Source organism: Heterodontus francisci, chromosome 8 (assembly GCF_036365525.1).
Source record: "Heterodontus francisci isolate sHetFra1 chromosome 8, sHetFra1.hap1, whole genome shotgun sequence".
Classification (NCBI taxonomy): Eukaryota; Metazoa; Chordata; class Chondrichthyes; order Heterodontiformes; family Heterodontidae; genus Heterodontus; species Heterodontus francisci.
Genome location: NC_090378.1, coordinates 113,022,136 through 113,041,172, shown reverse-complemented (window position 1 = coordinate 113,041,172; position 19,037 = coordinate 113,022,136). Strand labels below are relative to the sequence as shown.

Here is a 19,037-nt window from a genome sequence, read left to right as displayed (position 1 = left end):
AGTATAAATGGGTGGTTCTTGGTCGGCACAGATTCGATGGGCCGAAGGGCCTGTTTCAGTGCTGTATCTCTAAATAAAAAGAAATACCCGACCTTGGCCTACAATATGCCCTAAATAGGTCACTTTGGCCTTGGTGAACTCGCATTTAGCTAAATAGGCCACTAGGTTAGTGTTCCATAGACCCTTAAATAGTGCTCTTAATTTTACTGATGTAGGTTTAGTTTAGTTTAGAGATACAGCACTGAAACAGGCCCTTCAGCCCACCGAGTCTGTGCCGACCATCAACCACCCATTTATACTAATCCCACACTAATTCCATATTCCTACCACATCCCCACCTGTCCCTATATTGCCCTACCACCTACCTATACTAGGGGCAATTTATAATGGCCAATTAACCTATCACCCTGCAAGTCTTTTGGCATGTGGGAGGAAACCGGAGCAACCGGAGGAAACCCACGCAGACACAGGGAGAACTTGCAAACTCCACACAGGCAGTACCCAGAATCGAACCCGGGTCGCTGGAGCTGTGAGGCTGCGGTGCTAACCACTGCGCCCCCCTAATTGGAGTTGCCTACTTGGTAAATGAGTCTTCAATTCGAGGAATCAGCTATGAGTCTGTTCCAGTTACTGCACTAACTCTGCAGTAGTCAATACAGAATCTTTTTGAGCTGTCAGATTTGGGGACTAATACTATGAGTGAGCTCTGACTGACTTCAATTAGTTCATTATCTAACATGTACTGGATTCCTTTGCGAACTTGAGCCAATTCATCGGGGCTCAGTCGATATGAGTTTTGTTTTATAGGTGGAGTCTCACCTATATCTACATTGTGAATGGTTAAAGAGGTATGATCTGGTTTGTCCCTACAAACTTCCTCAAACTCTCTTAGCAGTGTTGTGTAGTTAAATACTATCTCTGGTCTCGTTAAGATTTCTGTGTGGCCCAATTTCACAGTAGGGGGTTCAATCTGAGAATTTTCTCTGTTCCCTTCTTCCCCTAGTTTTTCTTCAGTATTGTTTCCTTCCTCCACTGTTCTCACTGCCTGACATAGATTCACTAGTTTGTCTAGTTCCCGATTTTGGTATTTCTTCAACATATTTATGTCTTGGTTTTTTTCTCCAGACTGCAGTGTTAATCAGGTAATTTACTTCCCTGATCTTTTTCCCCCACACTCTTCGAGCCACTAAACATTGCTTTTGGAGGTTCCCCTGGTTTAAATGCTCAAGCTTCAGCATTTTTGTCCACCTGCTTTTTCATGTCTTCCTGAGAGGCTTTAAGGTACACTTTTGCCACAGCACAGGCTTTAAAGAGTCACTTGCAAAAAGCTGAGACGTAATTTAGCAATGAGGTTTCCTCCCTTTGACCTGGAAATTTTTAGTTGATCAATTTAAGGGGGCCTCTTACCTCGTGTCTATAGATCAATTCAAATGGGTTGAAGCCGGTTGATTCACTGGATGAATCTCTGGTGGCTAACAGCAGAAAAGCTAACCCTTTATCCCAATCGTGGGAGCACTCACAGCAATCAGGTCTGATCATGGTTTTAAGGGTTTGGTGGTATCGTTCCAGAGATCCTGGTTATTGCGGGTGATATGCTGAGGATTTTAGCTGTTTGATGCCGAGGCTATGTATGACTTCTTGGAATACCCTAGACATAAAATTAGATCCTTGATCTGATTGGGTCCCTTTGAGCAGTCCGTTTCGGGTGAAAAACTGGGTCAGCCCCTCAACCACAGCTTTGGCTCTAATTTTTCTTAAGGATATGGCCTCTGGGTATCAGGTGGTAATATCTATGATTGTTAGGAGGTACTGGAAATCTGTCCTGGTTTTGGATCTGCCTGCTGAGCTTCAATCAGGAACGATCTACTGTACACCTCCTACTCCTCTCCCAAATCTCCCAAAGAAATTTCAGCCACCCAGACCTCTGGGTCCTCTGGCTGAATTACTGGCTCAGCTCTCTCTGACGGAGCTTGTCTAGCCATGGACCTGGTTACTACACAATCAGGGCATAGTCAGGATCTTTCTCCTGCAACTGTTCAGTTTCCTTGGCCTCATGTGGCTGGTCTAAGATTACCAAGGCTGCTATCACTCTACCCTCAGCCAAATCATTGCCACAGGCAGACTAGGAACTTTTTGTTTATTCGTTTGTGGGATGTGGGCGTTGCTGGCTAGGCCAGCATTTATTGCCCATCCCTAATTGCCCTTATGAAGGTGGTGGTGAGCTACTGTGACCAGCCCAGAGACTACATCACACTGCAAGTAGGCCCGATACAGGGGTACAGACATGTATCCACCTTCAATGCTTTTTACCAGAACCTTCGCCTTTAGCGAGCTCTCTGGTGGAAAGGTTATGCCTTTATCCAGCAATAAAAATTGAGTGGCTCCAGTATCCCTGACCAGGACAATTGGCTTGCTCGCCTCATAAGAGGACACCTTGCCATTTAAAACAAAAGCCTGGTAACCCTCAGGAATTTTATCTGTTTCTATCTCATCCATGGCAGTGTTCCTAGAGGGGTCACTCACTGTGGTTAGAGCCATGGTCTGGTCCACTTTGCTACCTGTTAGTGCACCCATTCCGGGACTGGCCTTGTGAACCACAATAAAACTCACTGGCTTCCCCTTTCATTTCCAGCAGTCAGCTTTCACATGCCCTGCTTTTCTGCAATGGGAACACACGGGTTTGTGGAAAGCATTCCTATCCTTTGCACTTTCTTTCCTGACTTGTGGAGGGCCTCATTCTTATTCACTCTTTCACTAACACCCCATTTTCTGTCACTACCCCACTTGCTATCCTTTCCGGACCTCTGGGGATTATGGTTATGATTTTCCTTGATAAAAGGATTTATACATCAGCTCATAGTCATCTGCCACTGCAGCGGCTTTCCTCACCCTTGTGACCCTTTGTCCCTCAATATGGGTCTTCATCTTAATGTGAATGCTATTTTTAAACTCTTCTAACAGAATCGCCTGTCCCAAATTCTCATATGAGACATCTAACTTCAGAGATCTTATCCAATGATCAAAAGCCATGTGTTTAACTCTTTCAAATTCGATAAAAGTTTGAACAAGTCTTTTTCTAGCATTTCTAAATTTTTGTCGCTATGCCTCAGGGACTAACTCATAGGCGTTTAAAATAGCAACTTTAGTCTGCTCATAATCTAAAGAGCTTTCTTTTGACAACATGGAGTAAGGTTCACGAGCTCTCCCCACTAAGTCAACTTGTAAGAGGGTCCAATATTTTTTGGCAATTTTAACCTGTGGGCAATTTTCTCAGAGATGAATTATGATTTGACCTCCTCCTCATTAAATTACAGCACTAATTGTGAGTGTCTCATAAGCTTTGTTCCGAATTGGGGTCAATATTTGAATTACTGGTGTCATCCCCATCTTTCTCCTTCAGCATGTCTAACTCAAACTGTCTCACCTCTCTCCTTTTGTATCTCTTTCTGCTGCCTCTCTTTCTCTTTGCACTTGTCTTTCTTCTTTCTTTTTCCCTCTGCATTTGCATCTCTCTTTCTTCTTTTTCCTTTTGAAACTCCAATTCAACTGCAAATGCGAAAATTGGAAGTCTAGCTAGGGCTACCTTTTCAGATTCCGGTTTCACGCCTGTTTCTTCTGAAATTTAAAAATGACTAGCTAGATTCTGAAGATCTCTGGTTTCCCTGCTTTCTGCCTGAAAGTTACTCCCATCTGGATCTATGGCTTTTAAGACTTCAATAAATAGATTTAAGGCATCCCATGATAATTCTACCTGTTCTACAAATGTTTTGGTGTAGAATGTGGCCATGTTTTTAAGTGTTTTAGCACTATAAAGAAAAGGAATACAAGAAAAGCAGTATATTAATTAAATGGGGAGAGATTGCAGAACTCAGCGGTACAGAGGAATCTAGGTGTCCTGGCACATGAATCACAAAAAGTTAGTATGCAGGTACAGCAAGTGATTAGGAAGGCAAATGCAATATTGTCATTTATTGCAATGGGAATGGAATATATAAGAAAGGAAGCTTTGCTACAGTTTTACAGGGCATTGGTGAGACCATATCTGGAGTACCGTGTACAGTTTTGGTCTCCTTACTTCAGAAAGGATATAATTGCATTAGCAGTTCAGACAAGGTTCATTCAACTGATTCCTGGGATGAAGATGTTATCTTATGAGGACTGAGATTAGGAGAAAATTTTTCTCTTAGAAGGTCGTCAGGCTGTGCAATTCCCTATCCCAGAGAGCAGTGGAGGCAGAGTCATTGAATATTTTAAAGGCTGACTTAGATAGATTCTTGATTGACAAGGGAGTCAAAAAGCATAAGAGGTAGACAGGAAAGTACAGTTGGGGCCACAATCAGTTCAACCATGATCTTATCAAATGGCATAGCAGGCTCAAGGGGACGAATGGCCTATTTCTGCTCCTGATTTGTATATTTGTTATGTATGCTCATATGTTCAAAGAAACATGCTTGTTTAATTTTTTTTTCAATTTTAGGGATCAATATTCCTCCTGTTTTCAGATCACTCATTCAATCTTAAATTTTCAAATCCTGGACTCACGAGCCCCCAATCTGTTACAGACAGGTAGGAAATGATTGGGGTGCTTTCTGTGCTGTAAGCTTCCATGGTTTAGCATACATGCAGTCCTGTCTTGTGGCTTCACCAGGTTGGCATCTCCTCCAGGTATGTCTGGTACTCCTCCTGACATGCTCTTCTATACTCACTAAACCAGGGTTGGTCCCCAGGCTTGATGGTAATGGTCGAGTGTGGGATATGCCAGGCCACAAGGATACAGGTTGTGGTGGAGTACAATTCTGCTGTTGCTAATGGCCCGCAGTGCCTCATGGATGTCCAGACTTGATACGTTCTGAATTTATCCCATTTAGCACATGGTAATGCCACACAACACAATGGAGGGCCTCCTCTTGTGATTATATAGGTATATGGTCAGGCCACACAGAATCATAGAATGTTACAGAAAAGAAGGAGGCCATTGAGCTCAATGCATCTGTGCCAGCGTTTTACAAGAGATACACAATTAGACCCACTGCCCCGCTCTCTCCCCATAGCCATGCTAAATTTCCCCGTCCAATATTTATTCAATTATCTTTTCAAAGCTATTGAATTTGCTACCACCAGCTTTTTAGGCACTGGATTCCAGATCACAACAACGCGCTGCACTTTTTTTTCCCTCATGCACTTCTGGTTCTTTTGGCAATTACCTTAAATGTGTGCCTTCTGATTACCCCAATTTTCTGCCACTTGAAACAGTTTCTCATCACTTACACTATGAAAACCCTTCAAGCTTTTGCACACCACATCAATTTTTCCCTTTCTCTGCTCAAAGGAGAACAACCCTTGTTTTTCTAGTCTCTCCATCTAATGGAAGCCTTTCATCCTGGATACCATTCTAGTAAATCTCCTCTGTACCCTGAGGCCTTGAGGTCCTGCCTAAAGTGTGATACCCAGAGTTGGCCACAATACTCCAGTTGGGCCCTAAACATAGTTTTATACAGGTTTAGCATAACTTCCTTGCTTTTGTATTCTATGCCTCTATTCATAAAGCCAAAGATCCAGTAAGCCTTTTTAACAGCCTTAACTAAGAACATTAGAACTAGGAGCAGGCATAGGCAATTCAGCCCCTCGAACCTACTCCGCCATTCAATATGATCATGGCTGATCGCATCCCGGCCTCAACTCCACTATCCTGCCTGTTCTCCATAACCCTTCAACCCATTACTAATTAAAAATCTGTCGATCTCCTCCTTAAATTTACTCAATGTCCTGGCATCCACCGCACTCTGGGATAGTTCATGACCCTTTGAGATGAGTAATTTTTCTTCATCTCTGTTTTAAATCTACTACCCCTTATCCTAAAACTATGACCTCTCATTCTAGATTGCCCCACAAGAGGAAACATCCTCTCTACATCTACTTTGTCGATCCCCTTAATCATCCTATATACCTCAGTTAGATCTCCTCTCATGCTTCTAAACTCTAGAGAGTAAAGGCCTAAACTGCTCAATCTCTCTTTATAAGACAAACCTCTCATCTCTGGAATCAATCTAGTGAACCTCCTCTGAACTGCCTCCCATGCAACTACATCCCTCCTCAAGTAAGGGGACCAAAACTGTACACAATACTCCAGGTGCGGTCTCACTAATGCCTTGTACAGTTGCAGCAACACTTCCCTACTTTTATACTCTATTCCTTTAGCAATAAATTTGCCTTCCTTATTACCTGCTGTACCTGCATACTAGTTTCTGCGATTCATGCACGAGGACACCCAGATCCCTCAGCGCCAAAGCACTCTGAAGTTTCTCTCCATTTAGATAATAATTTGACTTTCTATTCTTCTGACCAAAATGGATAACCTCACACTTATCCACGTTAAACTCCATCTGCCAAATTTTGGCCCATTCACCTAACCTATCCAAATCCATTTGTAAATTTCTTACTTTTTTATTGCAACTTACTATCCCAGCTATTTTAGTGTCATCTGCAAACTTGGCTATAGTACCTTCTATCCCTGCATCCAAGTCATTAATATAGATTGTAAATAGTTGGGCCCGAGAACTGAACCCTGTGGCACCCCACTAGTTACATCTTGCCAAACAGAAAAGGACCCATTTATCCCAACTCTCTGTTTTCCGTTGGGTAGGCAATCCTCTATCCAAGCTAATAACTTGCCCCTAACCCCGTGTGATCTTACCTTGTGTATTAACTTTTTGTGCGGCACCTTATCAAATATCTTCTGGAAGTCCAGATATACTACATCTACAGGATCCCCATTATCCACTTTGCTCGTTACATCTTCGAAGAACTCTAGCAAAATAGTCAAACACCATTTACCCTTCATAAAACCATGCTGACTCTGATGGATTGTGTTTTGACTTTCTAAATGTCCTGTTATTACTTCCTTAATAATGGATTCTAACAATTTACCAACGACAGATGTTAAACTAACTGGTGTATAGTTTCCTACGTTCTGCCTCCCTCCTTTTTTGAATAAGGGCATTACATTAGCATTTTTCCAATCCACTGGAACCTTTCCTGCATCCAGGGAATTTTGGAATATTATAACCAATGGATCCACTATCTCCACTGCCACCTCCTTTAAGACCCTAGGATGTAGGCCATCAGGCCCTGGGGACTTGTCTGCCTTCAATCCCAACAGTTTGCTCAGTACTTTTTCCATAATAAGTTCCTCCCTTTCTATAACCTTTGCATTATTTGTTACTATTGGGATGGTACTAGTGTCCTCCACCGTGAAAACCGAGGCAAAATACTGATTTACTGTCTCCGTCATTTCTGTGTTCCCCACAATTAACTCCCCAGTCTCAACCTCCAATCGACCAACATTCACTTTCGCTACTCTCTTCCCTTTCATATACTTATAGAAGCTTTTGCTATCCGTTTTTATATTTTGCGCTAGTTTTCTTTCATAATTTACCTTTGCTCTTTTTATTACTTTTTTAGTAACCCTTTGTTGATCTTTAAGAGTTTCCCAATCTTCCAGCCTGCCACTGGCCTTTGCAATATGGTATGCCTTAGTTTTTGGCTTTATGTTATCCTTAACTTCCTTGCTTAGCCATGGATGTTTTTTTCCCCCTCTTACAATCTTTCTTCCTTTCTGGAATATATTTTAGTTGGGAGGAACTGAATATCTCCTTAAACATCTGCCATTGCTCATCAACTGTCCTACCTTTTAGTCTTCCTGCTAAGTCCACAAGGGCCAAATCTGTCGTCATGCCTATGTGATTACCTTTGTTTAACTCCAGAACGCTAGTGTGGGACTTCAGTTTCTCGCCCTCAAACTGAACTGGAAATTCTAGCGTGCTATGATCACTCTTCCCTAGAGGATCCTTAACTATGAGATCATTAATTAATCCCACCTCATTACACAATACCAAATCTAGAATAGCCTGCTCTCTGGTTGGTTCCACAACATATTGCTCCAAAAAACATTCTCTAAAACAATGAACTCTCCCTCGAGGCTACCCTTGCCAATATGATTAATCAATCATGATTACTGCCGTGCCTTTCTTACAAGCCCCAAGCCCCCAATATTTCCTGGTTTATACTGTGCCCCACTGTGGAACTACTGTTTGGGGACCTAGATTACTCCCACCAGGGTCTTCTTTCCCTTGTTATTTCTTATTTCTACCCAGACTGATTCTACATCTTGATCTCCAGTGCCTATATCATTTCTCACGACAGCACTGATCGCTTCTTTTACTAACAAAGCTACACCACTTCCTTTTCCTTCCTGCCTATCCTTCCGAAATACTGAGTACCCTTGGATATTCAATTCTCAAACCTGGTTTCCCTACAACGACGTCTCAGTAATCGCCACTAAATCATATCCATTCATTTCTATTCGCGTTGTTTACTCATTAATTTTATTCCGAATGCTTTCTGCATTCAGATACAAAGCCTTTAAGTTTGTTCTATTATCAAATTTCCCTACTCTTGTACGATTCCTTGGTGCAATATGACGTTCACACGTTCTGTCCCTACCTTTTATTTTCTGGTAACAATCAGCCTCATCACTAACCTGCACTCCTACCTTCTCCTTTAACTTCCTAATTTTCCATGCAACTGAACCCTCCCCCCCACTATTTAGTTTAAAGCCCTATCTACAGCCCTAGTTATGCGATGCGCCAGGACTCTGGTCCCAGCATGATTCAGGTGGAGCCCGTCCCATCGGAACACCTCCCTCCTTCCCTAGTACTGGTGCCAATGTCCCATGAATTCGAACCCATTCCTCCCATACCAATCTTTGAGCCACGCATTTACCTCTTTAATCTTATTGACGCTGTGCCAATTAGCTCGTGGCTCAGGTAGTAATCCAGAGATTACCATCTTTTTGGTTCTGCTTTTTAATTTAGCCACTAACTGCTCATATTCCCTCAGCAGAACCTCTATCCTCGTTCTACCTATAATCGCTGGTACCTACGTGGACTATGACAACTGAATCTTTCCCCTCCCACTCCAAGTTCCTCTGCAGCCCAGATGAGATATCCTGAACCCTGGCACCAGGTAGGCAACACAGCCTTCGGGTCTCTCGATCCTGTCCACAGAGAACAGTGTCTATGCCCCTAACTATACTATCCCCGATTACGACTTCATTTCTTTTCTCCTCCCACTTAAATGGCTCCCTGTACCACGATGCTACAGTCAGTTTGCTCATCCTCCCTACAGTCCCTGCTCTCGTCCACACAGGGAGAAAGAACACTCAGTGTCTACCCTGTCAGGCTCCTTCAGAGTCTTATATGTTTCAAGGAGATCACCTCTCATTCTTCTAAACTCCAAGAGAGTATAGGCCCAAATTACTCAACCTCTCATCATAGGACAACCCTGTCATCCCAGGAACCAATCTAGTGAACCTTCACTGTACTGCCTCCAATGCAAGTAAATCCTTCCTTAGATATGGAGACTAAAACTGTACACAGTGTGGTCTCATCAATGCTCAAAACAAATGCAGCAAAATTTCCTTATTCTTGTATTCCAATCCCTCTGCAATAAAGGCCAACATGCCATTTGCTTCCTAATTGCATGCTGTACTTACATGATAACTTTGTGTTTCTTGTACGAGTATGCCCAAATCTCCCTGAACATCAACATTTACAAGTTTTACGCCATTTAAAAAAGATTCTGCTTTTCTATTCTTTGTGAATAACCTCTGCCATCTCGCTGCCCACACCCTTAACCTGCTATATCTCTGCATCCTCTTCACAGCTTACATACCCAACTAGTTTTATATTGTCAGAAAACTTGGGTACATCACTCTCAGTCTCTGCATCTAATTTATAATATACATTGTAAACAGCTGAGGCCCCAGCACCTATCCTTGCGGGACTCCACCAGTTATAGCCAGCCAACCTGAAAAGGCCCCATTTATCCCTACTCTCTGCTTCCTGTCCGTAATCAATCCTCCATCCATGCTAATACATTACCCCAAACTCCATGAGCCTTATCTTGCATATTAAACTTTTGTGTGGCATTTTATCGAATGCCTTTTGGAAATCCAAGTATACTACATCTACTAGCTTCCCTTTATCCACCCTACTGGTTACATCCTCACGGGACGCTAAGAAAATTGTCAAATATGATTTTCCTTTCATAAAACCATTATGACTCTGTCTGATCATACTATGATGTTCTAAGCGCATTAAGACTTCCTTAATAATAGATTTCAGAATTTTCATGACGACTGTGATGGCAGGCTCATTGGCCTGCATTTCCCGGTTTTCTCTCTCCCTCCTTTCTTGAATAGCAGTGTTACATTTGCTAACTTCCAAACTGCTAGGACCATTTTAGAATCTGTGGAATTTTGGAAGATCATAACCAGTGCTTCCACTACCTCTGTAGCTACCTCTCTTAGACCATCAGGTCCTGGGGATTTGTTGGATTTAATCCCTTAAGTTTCTCCAACAATTTTTCGCTGCTGATATTAATTACTTTAAGATCCTCACTCTTATTAGCCCATTGGTTATCCTCTATTTCTAGTATGTAATATATGTCCTCGACTGTGAAGACAGACAAAAAAAATTTGTTCAACGTCTGTACATTTCCTCATTCCCCATGATACTTTCTCCTGTCTCTAAGGGGCCAAAGTTTACTTTTACTTTTGCTATTGTCCTCACTTTTATATACTTGGAAAAGCTCTCACCATCTGGCTAGTTTACTCTAGTTCTATTTTTGATCTTTTAATCAGCTTTTTGGTCACCCTCTGCTGATTTCTAAAACTCTCCCAATCCTCTGGCTTACGACTGTTCTTTGCCACATTCCAAGACTCCCTTTTTAATCTAATACTATCTGTAACTTCCCTAGTAAGCCACAGATGGCTCTTTCTTGCTGAGTTTTTGTTTTTTAATTTAACATATTTTTGTTGAACATTTTGAATCATTTCTTAAAATGTTTCTCATTTTTTATTTATCACCACACATTTTAATCTATTTACCCAATCTCACTTAGCCAGCTCTCCCCTCCTACCTATGTAATTAACTTTGTTTAAGATTAAGTCTCTAGCTTTGGACTTGAGTATGTCGCTCTCAAGCTTAATATGGAATTTAATTAATTCAATTGCATTGTGTTCACTCTTCCCACCAGAGGATCTTTTACTACGAGATTACGAATCAACCTTGCCTCATTACACAATGCTAGATCTAAAATAACTTTATGCCTAGTTGGTTCCACAACTTATTGTTCCAGGAAACTGTTGCAAAAGCATTCTACAAACTCATTTTCTACACTGCCTTTTCTAATTAGTTTCTATGGTTTATTAATTTAATAAGAAATAGTAAGTTACAGATTCCGAGCCACCTCCCTAGCTTAAAAAGCAAAAATAAGACTGCAATACTCACCATACATTCAGCTACCTGCTACCCTGTGATGTCACTTCTTGATTTTTCTTTGTTGATTTTGAAGCTCTGGCGCCCAATTCTGTGCTCCTCTCAATCTCCTATAGGTCTGCTCTTGGGTCTTGTTTTATTCTGGGTCTCATCTCGTTCTCCCGCAGGTCCACTCTTGAGCCTTGTTTTATCCTTGGCCACTCCTCCCACCCCCACCTCCCCCAGATCTCATCCACACTCCCAATTCACCGGGTCACCTTTCTCTCCCCCCACCACCATCTTCAAGATGGAATTTTCCTACAGCATTTCCTTAAGTCCTGGGATCAGTACGTAAATTAAATAAATGCATGCACACACAGAAATCAGCCTTTAATGAAGGTTCAAAACCCTCCAACTCACCACTAGTCATGTGGGACACCTTGGCCAACTTCTTCATTATGTTATCCAACCGTGACTGGGTACTATCCAACTCATAGGAGAACTCGTCAAGCATACTGTGGGAGAACACAAAATACACAGGCTAAAACATAAAACTGAGTGGCAGGCTCCGATTTCAGCCTTTACATGTCTGCATTATTTATATAGATCTTGTTCTCAACTCCACTTTATGTTTAATTTTCCTCATCTTGCTCAGATCAGGAACCTTATCATAATACTTCAGCCAAGGCTACTTTAGCAACAAAGCAATTGAGACACCCTCCCCTCTATAAGAAAAAAAACACACACTCTCTTCCCCCTCAAACAAACACACACTGCCCTCCAAATCACTAGGGAAAAAGTGATGGGAGTACTAATGGGACTGAAGGCTGACAAGTCCCCTGGATCTGATGGCCTGCATCTGAGGAAGTGGCTGCAGAGATAGTGGATGCACTGGTTGCAATCTTCCAAAGTTCCCTACATTCTGGAAAGGTCCCAGTGGATTGGAAAACTGCAAATGTAACACCTCTGTTCAAGAAAGGTGGGAGACAGAAAGCAGGAAACTATAGGCCAGTTACCTTAACGTCTGTTGTTGGGAAAATGCTAGAATCCTTTATTTAAGAGGTAGTAGCAGGACAGCTAGAAAATCACAATACAATCAGGCAGAGCCAACATGGTTTTGTGAAAGGGAAACCTTGTTGGAAAAATTTATTAGCGTTCTTTGAGGATGTAACAAGCAGGGGTAAAGGGGAACCAGTAGATGTAGTGTATTTAGATTTCCAAAAGGCATTTGGTAAGGTGCCACATAAAAGGTTACTACACAAGGTAAGAGGTCATGGTGTTGGGGGTGATATATTAGCATGGATACAGGACTGGTTAACTAACAGGAAACAAGAGAGTTAGGATAAATGTGGCATTTTCAGGATATCAAACTGTAACTAGTCGATTGCCACAGGGATCAGTGCTGGGGCCTCAACTATTTACGATCTTTACTAATGTCTTGGATGAAGAGGCAGAGTGTATTGCAGCCAAATTTGCCTACAATACAAAGATAGGTAGGAAAGCAAATTGTGATAAGGATACAAAGAGTCTGCAAAGGGATATAGATAGGTTAAGTGAGTGGACAAAAAATTAGCAGATGGAGTATAATGTGGGGAAATGCGAGGTTGTCCACTTTGGTAGGAAGAACAGAAAAGCAGAATATCATTTAAATGGAGAGACTACAGAATGCTGCGGTATAGAAGGATCTGGTATCCTTGTACATGAATTACAAAACGTCTGCGTGCAGATACAGCAAGTAATTAGGACGGCAAATGGGATGTTGGCCTTTATTGCAAAGGGGTTGGAGTATAAAAGTCAGGAAGTCTTGCTACAACATTACAGGGCATTGGTGAAACTGCACCTAGAGTACTGCATACAGTTTTGGTCACCTTATTTAAGGAGGGGCGTACTTGCACTGGAAGCAGTTCACAGAAGGTGCACCAAGCTGATTACTGGCATGAGGGGTTTGTCTTATGAGGAAAGGCTGAGCAGGTTGGGCCTATACTGATTGGAGTTTGGAAGATTGAGAGCTGATCTAATTGAAATGTGTAAGATTCTGAGGGGGCTTGACAGGGTAGATGGTGAGGGGATGTTTCCCTTTGTGTGGGAATCTAGAACTAGGGGGGCACAGTTTCAAATAATGGGGTCTCCCATTTAAGATGGAGATGAAGAGGAATTTCTTCTCTCAGAGGGTCATTAGTTTTTGGAATATTCCTCCCCAGTGAACAGTGGAGGCTGAGTCACTGAATATATTCAAGGCCGAGTTAAACAGATTTTTGATTGACAAGGGTTATGGGCGGCAGGCAGGAAAGTGGAGTTGAGGCCACAATCAGATCAGCCATGATCTTACTGAATGGCAGAGCAGGCTCGAGGGGCTGAATTGCCTATTCCTGCTCCTATTTCTTATGTTCTGAAATATACACTCATATTCCCTCCCCTCAAACAAACATACATACTCTCCACACACAACACTGCCCTCCAAATATACACACAAATACCCTCTTCACACACACAAACACACCCCACACCCACCCTCACCCCCACATATACACAAGAACAGGAGGAGGCCATTTAACCCTCGAGCCTGCTCTGTCATTCAATGAGATCATGCCTCATTTGCACCTAACTCCTGCCCCATATCCTTTAATACCTTTGGTTAACAAAAAAAACTATCAATCTCAGTTTTAAAATTAACAATTGATTCTAGTATCAATTTCCATTTGTGGAAGAGTTCCAAACTTCTACCTACCTTTGCATGCAGAAGTGTTTCCTAATTTCACTCCTGAAAGTTCTGGCTCTCATTTCTAAACTATGACCCCTAGTCCTAGACACCCCAACCAGCGGAAATAGTTTCTCCCTGACTACCCTCCCTGCTCCCCTTCGTATCTTGAATTCTTTGATCAAACCACTCCTTAACCTTCTAAATTTCAGGAAATACAATCCTAGTTTAATTCCAACTCGTAGCTTTTTGGAGTCCAGGAAGCACCCTAACAAATCTATGCTGTACTCCCTCCAAGACCAATATATCCTTCCTAAGGTGCAGTGCCCAGAACTGCTCACAGTACTCCCAAGTGTGGTCTAACGAGAACTTTGTATAGCTGAAGCGTAACTTCTACCCACTTGTATCCCAGTCCTCTAGATATAAATTGTTACAACCAGGTGAGGAAGAGGTCTCAGGCTCCCCTCTTGCCCCTTTCCTGGTTTGGCCGTAACAGAGTTTATCTGTTTATCTTTTAAAACAAAGTGATTTTTAGCTTACCACCTCACTGAGTCTTTGCTCAATGCTCTCTAATTGTAATTGCAAATGAACCAGACAGGTTTTCTTAGGTTTAAACAAGAAGTTTATTTGCCTTTTCAATCTAACTTGACTAAAACGACTAAAATACATAACACAAGCACGCTAGCATGCATATGAGAGAAGCACATAAACAAATAGATACAGGGGGAGAAAGAATTGGGGGTGGGGGGGGGGGGGGGGGGGGTGGTTGACAGTTGAAGTAGAGTTGGCAACATAAGGAATAAGGAATGTCTTTTATCTTTGATGTAAAGTCCTTGGTTGAAGTTGAGGTCTTGCAGTTCTCACTGGAGCCCAGTGCACAATTTCAAGCTTGCTTCTCTGGTACCAGAAGGCTGAAGAGGTGCTCTGTCTTGAGGCTTAAGCTGCTACCGTGGGTCCCTGGGACTTTTCTCGAGAGGGAGACCTTCCTCTTTGGTTCTCAACTTGCAGTCTGTTACCTTTCTGTGAGGCACAATTCAAACAGTCCCCAGTCTGGCCAGCAGCTAAGTCAGGTGACCATCGCTTTGTTTGAGACAGCATCTTCTGGGAGGGTTGCTGATTTCAAAACTTCGCAGAGACACTCGGTGGGGTGTGGAGTTCTGGCTCTTACACAGACAAAGAATGTTGATTATCATGATTGCCCAGATTAATCATGTTAATTGAAGTGAGTACTTCCATTCTCTCTCTCATTAACAAAAAACGTTTTTTCTTCCTTTCAGGTGTCAAGGAACGCAAGCTCCAGCAGCTGATGGGGACGAATGCTCCTCCAGATACTACTTACGCTTCACTTCCCTCTGACCCCACCCCTTCTGATCTGACCCCTTGCCGTGTATTCACTATACCCTCTGACCTCCCCCTCTCTGATGCTGAATGTTCTGTACTCAGCAAAGGTCGCAGTTTTATCCCCCAACGTCCCCACCTCAATAACTTTCGCGCTCGGCATGACGTCGAGCTCTTCTTCCGTCGCCTCTGCCTCCAGGCTCACTTCTTTGACCAGGAGTCCTCTTACCGACCAGCAGACCCATTCACCAGCCTCCAGCATTCTCCCTCTACCTGGACCCCTACCCCTGGCCACTTACCCGCTCTTGATCTCTTCATTGAAAACTGTCGGCGAGACATTGGTCATCTCAATTTCTCTGCCCCCCTCACTCACTCTAACCTGTCCCCCTCTGAACTTCTCTCAGGTCTAACCCCGACATGGTCATCAAACCTGCATACAAGGGTGGTGCTGTTGTTATATGGCATACCGACCTCTACCTTGCAGAAGCTCAACGCCAACTCACAGACACTTCTTCCTACCTCCCTCTGGACCATGACCCCACCACTGAACATCAAGCCACCGTCCAAAGGACTGTCACTGACCTCATCTCCTCTGGAGATCTTCCCCTTACAGCTTCCAACCTCATAGTCCCGCAACCCCAGACAGCCCGCTTCTACCTCCTTCCCAAAATCCACAAACGGGACTGTCCCGGCAGACCCATTGTGTCAGCCTGCTCCTGCCTCACTGAACTTATTTCTTCCTATCTTGACTCCATCTTTTCTCCGCTGGTCCAGTTTCTTCCCACCTACATCCGTGACTCTTCTGACGCCCTACGTCATTTTGACAATTTCCAGTTTCCTGGTCCCAACCACCTCCTCTTTACTATGGACGTCCAATCGTTCTACACCTCCATCCCCCACCAGGATGGTTTGAGGGCTCTCCGCTTCTTTCTGGAACAGAGGCCCAACCAGTCCCCATCCACCACCACCCTCCTCTGCCTGGTGGAACTTGTTCTCACATTGAACAACTTCTCCTTCAACTCCACGCACTTCCTTCAAGTAAAAGGTGTCGCTATGGGTACACGCATGGGTCCTAGTTATGCCTGTCTTTTTGCGGGATATGTCGAGCATTCTTTGTTCCAGTCCTACTCAGGCCACCTCCCCCAGCTCTTTTTCCGGTACATTGATGACTGTATCGGTGCCATTTCCTGCTCCCGCCCCGAACTGGAAAACTTATCAACTTTGCTTCCAATTTCCACCCTTCTCCCACCTTTACATGGTCCATCTCTGACACTTCCCTTCCCTTCCTCAACTTCTCTGTCTCCATCTCTGGGGATAGGTTGTCTACTAATATCCATTATAAGCCCACCGACTCCCACAGCTACCTCGACTACACTTCTTCACACCCTACTTCCTGTAAGGACTCCATTCCATTCTCCCAGTTTCTCCGTCTTCAACGCATCTGCTCTGATGATGCTACCTTCCATGACGGTGCTTCTGGTATGGCCTCCTTTTTCCTCAACCAAGGATTCCCCCCCCACTGTTGTTGACAGGGCCCTCAAACGTGTCCGGCCCATTTCCTGTACCTCTGCCCTCAACCCTTCCCCTCCCTCCCAGAGCCGTTACAGGGTTCCCCTTGTCCTCAGTTTCCACCGCATCAGCCTCCACATCCAAAGGATCATCCTCCGCCATTTCCTCCACCTCCAGCGTGATGCCACTACCAAACGCATCTTCCCCTCCTTTCCCCTATCAGCATACCGAAGGGATCGTTCACTCTGCAACACCCTGGTCCACTCCTCCATTACCCCCATCACCTCGTCCCCGTCCCATGGCACCTTCCCCTGCAATCGCAGGAGATGTAATACCTCCCCATTTACCTCCTCTTTCCTCACTATCCCAGGCCCCAAACACTCCTTTCAGGTGAAGCAGCGATTTACTTGTACTTCTTTCAACGTAGTATACTGTATTCACTGCTCACAATGCGGTCTCCTCTACACTGGGGAGACCAAGCACAGACTGGGTGACCGCTTTGCGGAACATCTCCCCTCAGTCCGTAAGCAGGACCCTGAGTTTCCGGTTGCTTGCCATTTCAACACTCCCCCCTGCTCTCATGCTCACATCTCTGTCCTGGGATTGCTGCAGTGTTCCAGTGAACATATCAACGCAAGCTCAAGGAACAGCATCTCATCTACCGATTAGGCACAGTATAGCCTGCCGGACTGAACATTGAGTTCAATCATTTCAGAGCATGACAGCCCCCATTTTACTTTCATTTTTAGTTGTTTTTTCTTTTTTACATTTTTTACAACCTTTTTTTTTTGCATTTATTTCATTTCATCTTAGTTTGTCCAGTTTGCTTACCCACTGTTTTTTTTTTCATGTTTGCACTTGCTGCTGTTCAATATTCAGTCCATTAGCCTTTCCAATTATTTTCAGTACCTGTCCATGATATCTTAATGACCAATGTACTTGGACCTTCACTGTTTCTAGCTTTTCACCATTTAGAAAGTACTCTGTTCTATTCTTTTTAGGTCCAATGTGGAAGACCTCAAATTTACCTACATTGAAATCTATTTGCTATAGTTTTGCCCATTCAGTCTATCAATACCTCTTTGTAATTTTATGTTTCCATCTACACTGTTTACAATGCCGTCTCTCTTTGATTTGTCAGCAAATTTGTGTTAATAAATACAATGAAAAGTTGAGGCCACAACACAGATCCTTGCGGGACACAATTAGTCACATCCTGCCAATTAGAGTAACTGCCCATTATTCCTACTCCATCTCTTTCACTCAGCCAGTTTCCTCACCAGGTCAATAATTTGCCTTCAATTCCATGAGCTTCAATGTTAACAGTTGCTTATGAGGGACTTTATCAAATGCCTTCTGCAAGTCCATATAAATAACAATCGTAGACATTCCCCTGTCCACTACTTTAATCACCTCTTCAAAAATTCAATCCAATTCAACAGGCATGACCTACCCTTTACAAATCCATGCTGGCTCTCTCTGATTAGCTGAAAATTTTCAAGGTGTTCAGTCACTCTATCGTTAATTATGGAGTTTCTCAACAACAGATGTCAGACTAAATGTCTATAATTCCCTGATTTCCTTCTGTTGTCTTACTTAAAATAGGGGAAATGTACATTTTCCCAATCTAAAGGAACAGTTCCTATATCGAGAGAACTTTGGAAAATTATAGTTAGGGCATCTGTAATGTTCTCAGCTACTTCTTTTAAAACCCTGGGAAAGAAACTATCTGGTCCCATAGATTTGTCACTCTTCAGTCTCATTCATTTCTCCATTTTTGTTATTTTGCTTGCGGTAATTTTGGTGAGTCCCTGATTCAATAATAGTTCCCTTGGGATATCTGGCATGCTGACCTCTTCCTCTACTGTAAATACTGATGCAAAGTAATTATTCAGTATGTCCGCCACTTCCTTATTATCACTGACATCACCATTATCAGTTTTCAAGGGGCTCACATTGCTTCTGACCACCCTCTTTTTTCCTAATGTAGTTTTAAAAGTTGTATCATTTTCATATCCCTTGCAAATTTCTTTTCATACTCACTTTTTGTAACTCTTACTAGCTGCTTTGTCACCCTTTGCTGCTCCTTGTATCTTTCCCATTCACCAGGATCTGTGCTATTTTTTGCATGCTTTTTCTTTTAGTTTAATGTTGCCCCTTTCCTTGTCTGCCGT

The 19,037-nt window shown here is 43.1% G+C and overlaps 1 protein-coding gene across 3 annotated transcripts in view; it reads right to left on the bottom strand.

The window, feature by feature from the left end:
- LOC137373079 (syntaxin-6-like) overlaps positions 1-19,037 on the bottom strand; it is a 95,921-nt gene that overhangs the window by 21,978 nt on the left and 54,906 nt on the right. For 2 of the 3 annotated variants that reach the window (XM_068037928.1, XM_068037929.1), the window contains exon 7: positions 11,739-11,833. The exons of the other annotated variant lie outside the window; for it this stretch is intronic. In XM_068037928.1, the coding sequence (XP_067894029.1) occupies positions 11,739-11,833 (95 nt within the window). The remainder of the gene's footprint in view (positions 1-11,738; positions 11,834-19,037) is intronic. 3 annotated transcript variants of the gene reach the window in all.